This window comes from Guillardia theta (assembly GCF_000315625.1).
Source record: "Guillardia theta CCMP2712 unplaced genomic scaffold GUITHscaffold_81, whole genome shotgun sequence".
Lineage (NCBI taxonomy): Eukaryota > Cryptophyceae > Pyrenomonadales > Geminigeraceae > Guillardia > Guillardia theta.
In genome coordinates this window covers 60,659-63,306 of record NW_005434593.1, presented here as the reverse complement: position 1 = coordinate 63,306, position 2,648 = coordinate 60,659, and the positions used below count along the sequence as shown (strand labels likewise).

The 2,648-nt window shown below is 58.1% G+C and overlaps 1 protein-coding gene across 1 annotated transcript in view; it reads right to left on the bottom strand.

Annotated features, from left to right (window-relative positions):
• GUITHDRAFT_115075 (hypothetical protein) overlaps positions 1-813 on the bottom strand; it is a gene marked incomplete at both ends in the record, with an annotated part of 1,242 nt that extends 429 nt beyond the window's left edge. Inside the window, 3 exons of the mRNA XM_005825669.1 lie at positions 65-144; positions 216-255; positions 627-813. Of these exons, the coding sequence (XP_005825726.1) occupies positions 65-144; positions 216-255; positions 627-813 (307 nt within the window). The remainder of the gene's footprint in view (positions 1-64; positions 145-215; positions 256-626) is intronic.
• Positions 814-2,648: the final 1,835 nt, after the last annotated feature.

Sequence of the window (2,648 nt, the reverse complement as noted above, 5' to 3'; positions counted from 1 at the left end):
ACAGCGAGAAGCTGCACAAACACACACAAAACACAAGCCCGAAAAGAACCAGCACTGCTGGCACCCAGACGCGGCATCGCCAGCCCAAGCGCGAAGCCGCGCAGACAAGCAGCCGAAGGGTCAAGCGTGGTGTTAGTGGATTTACTGGCAGAGGTAATCAGCATCAGCACAAGCAGCAGGAGCATGCAGGAGGAAAAAATCCTCAGACGCGATACCCGGAGGCAGCCGACTGACCAATGTCAGTCGAGACGTCCGCTGCCGCCACAAAGCGGGCGGCCGCGGACGTAGAAAGGGCAGCCGCCGACAAGGACTCCGAGAGCCGGCGCTGCCCGGGGGTCCGCCTGGGGCAGCGGACGGAGCGATATAGGATTTACTGAGGGAGGCTGGACACAGGAACACGGTACCGCTCGAGGTAGTCCTCCTCGCTAGCCTCCGAGTCAGCGGTAGCCGAAACCAAACCAACACCGCCCGTGACGGCGGCGACGCCGCGGCAATGCCCAAGGACCGGCGGGACCCGACCGATGCCGGGGAGGATAGTCAATATATAGGATTTACTGGCAGTGGATTTACTGGCAGAAGTAAAAAGTGCCTCAAGCAAAACAAAGCGGAAGCAGGCGAGCTCGGACCAGCAGCAAGGACCCCAGTGGTGTCGAGTTTTCCGGCGGGATTACACTTGGGGGCCTTCCCATCGGCACGGATGGAATTCATGCTAGTCAGCTCCGAGCGAAGGTCTCCAGCCTCAACGAAGAGCTCTCGCAGCTCGGGCTCGTCCAGCATGGCTTCATGTTCAAGACGCTGGTGAGGGCGAGCCATCTCCAGAAGCTCCTTTTTCTTCCTCCAGGGGTCATCTCCGTTTCTCCCGCGGGTCCAATCACAAATTCGTCGCTTTGACCTCTCTGTCCGGCCTGGCCCTCGAGAAGTACCACCGCTGGCAAAACTCGCACACCCCGACCTGCTAGAGTTTGCGAGAGATATAGGATTTACTGGCAGAAGATAAAAAGTGCCTCAAGCAAAACAAAGCAGGAACAAGCTGAACCGGCAGGTACACAGTCCACAGCGAGAAGCTGCACAAACACACACAAAACACAAGCCCGAAAAGAACCAGCACTGCTGGCACCCAGACGCGGCATCGCCAGCCCAAGCGAGAAGCCGCGCAGACAAGCAGCCTAAGGGTCAAGCAATCAAGCAACAAGCAGCAGGAGCATGCAGGAGGAATAACATCCCTTAGACGCGATACCCGGAGGCAGCCGACTGACCACTGTCAGTCGAGACGTCCGCTGCCGCCACAAAGCGGGCGGCCGCGGACGGAGAAAGGGCAGCCGCCGACAAGGAGCCGGCGCTGCCCGGGGGTCCGCCTGGGGCAGCGGACGGAGGGAGGCTGGACACATGAACACGGTACCGCTCGAGGTAGTCCTCCTCGCTAGCCTCCGAGTCAGCGGTAGCCAAGTCAGTGGTAGCCGCCCGTGACGGCGGCGACGCCGCGGCAATGCCCAAGGACCGGCGTGACCCGACCGATGCCGGGGAGGAAGGTTCAAGCGGGAGCTTCCCCATAGTCGGGGAGGGGACGAGTTCACGCCCTGTGAAGGTATACACTCAGCTGTTTACTATACCGCTATCGCTCGATTCCTCGCGTGGTACTCTGGCGGTCCCTGGGCATTGATACGGCGTCGCCGCCGTCACGGCTGCAGATGGATCCTATAGGATTTACTGGCAGAAGATAAAAAGTGCCTCAAGCAAAACAAAGCAGGAACAAGCTGAACCGGCAGGTACACAGTCCACAGCGAGCGGCACAAACACACACAAAACACAAGCCCGAAAACAACCAGCACTGCTGGCACCCAGACGCGGCATCGCCAGCCCAAGCGAGAAGCCGCGCAGACAAGCAGCCTAAGGGTCAAGCAATCAAGCAACAAGCAGCAGGAGCATGCAGGAGGAATAACATCCCTTAGACGCGATACCCGGAGGCAGCCGACTGAGAGATGGCGCGGCGATCCCACCTGCCCCGGCTGCTCTCGTCGACTCGTCTCATGAGCAGATAAGTGGATTTACTGGCAGAGCAATTCATTCCTCCGCAGCGCAATGTGACTCCTCTGAGAGTAGTCCGATTTACTAGGCAGTGCTGGTTCTTTTCGGGCTTGTGTTTTGTGTGTGTTTGTGCAGCTTCTCGCTGTGGACTGTGTACCTGCCGGTTCAGCTTGTTCCTGCTTTGTTTTGCTTGAGGCACTTTTTATCAGTAAATCCTAGACGCGATACTAGGTATAGGATTTACTGGCAGAAGGTAAAAAGTGCCTCAAGCAAAACAAAGCAGGAACAAGCTGAACCGGCAGGTACACAGTCCACAGCGAGAAGCTGCACAAACACACACAACACACAAGCCCGAAAAGAACCAGCACTGCTGGCCGGCGCATGACAACCTTACTCGTACGATTCGGTCGATGCTGAACGAAGCTGGTCTTCAGAGCGTCATCGATACAGTGGGGGATCCTCGTTCTCGACGGCAGGTACCCTCCCATCCTCATGGCCGCAAGATGAAGGGCGATATCCACATCCCTGGAATCCGCGATCGAGGGTCCGAGCAGTACGAGGGCTTGATGGCGGACGTGACGTTGGTCCACCCTTACATTGGTAGCTCTGCCGACCTGACCAAG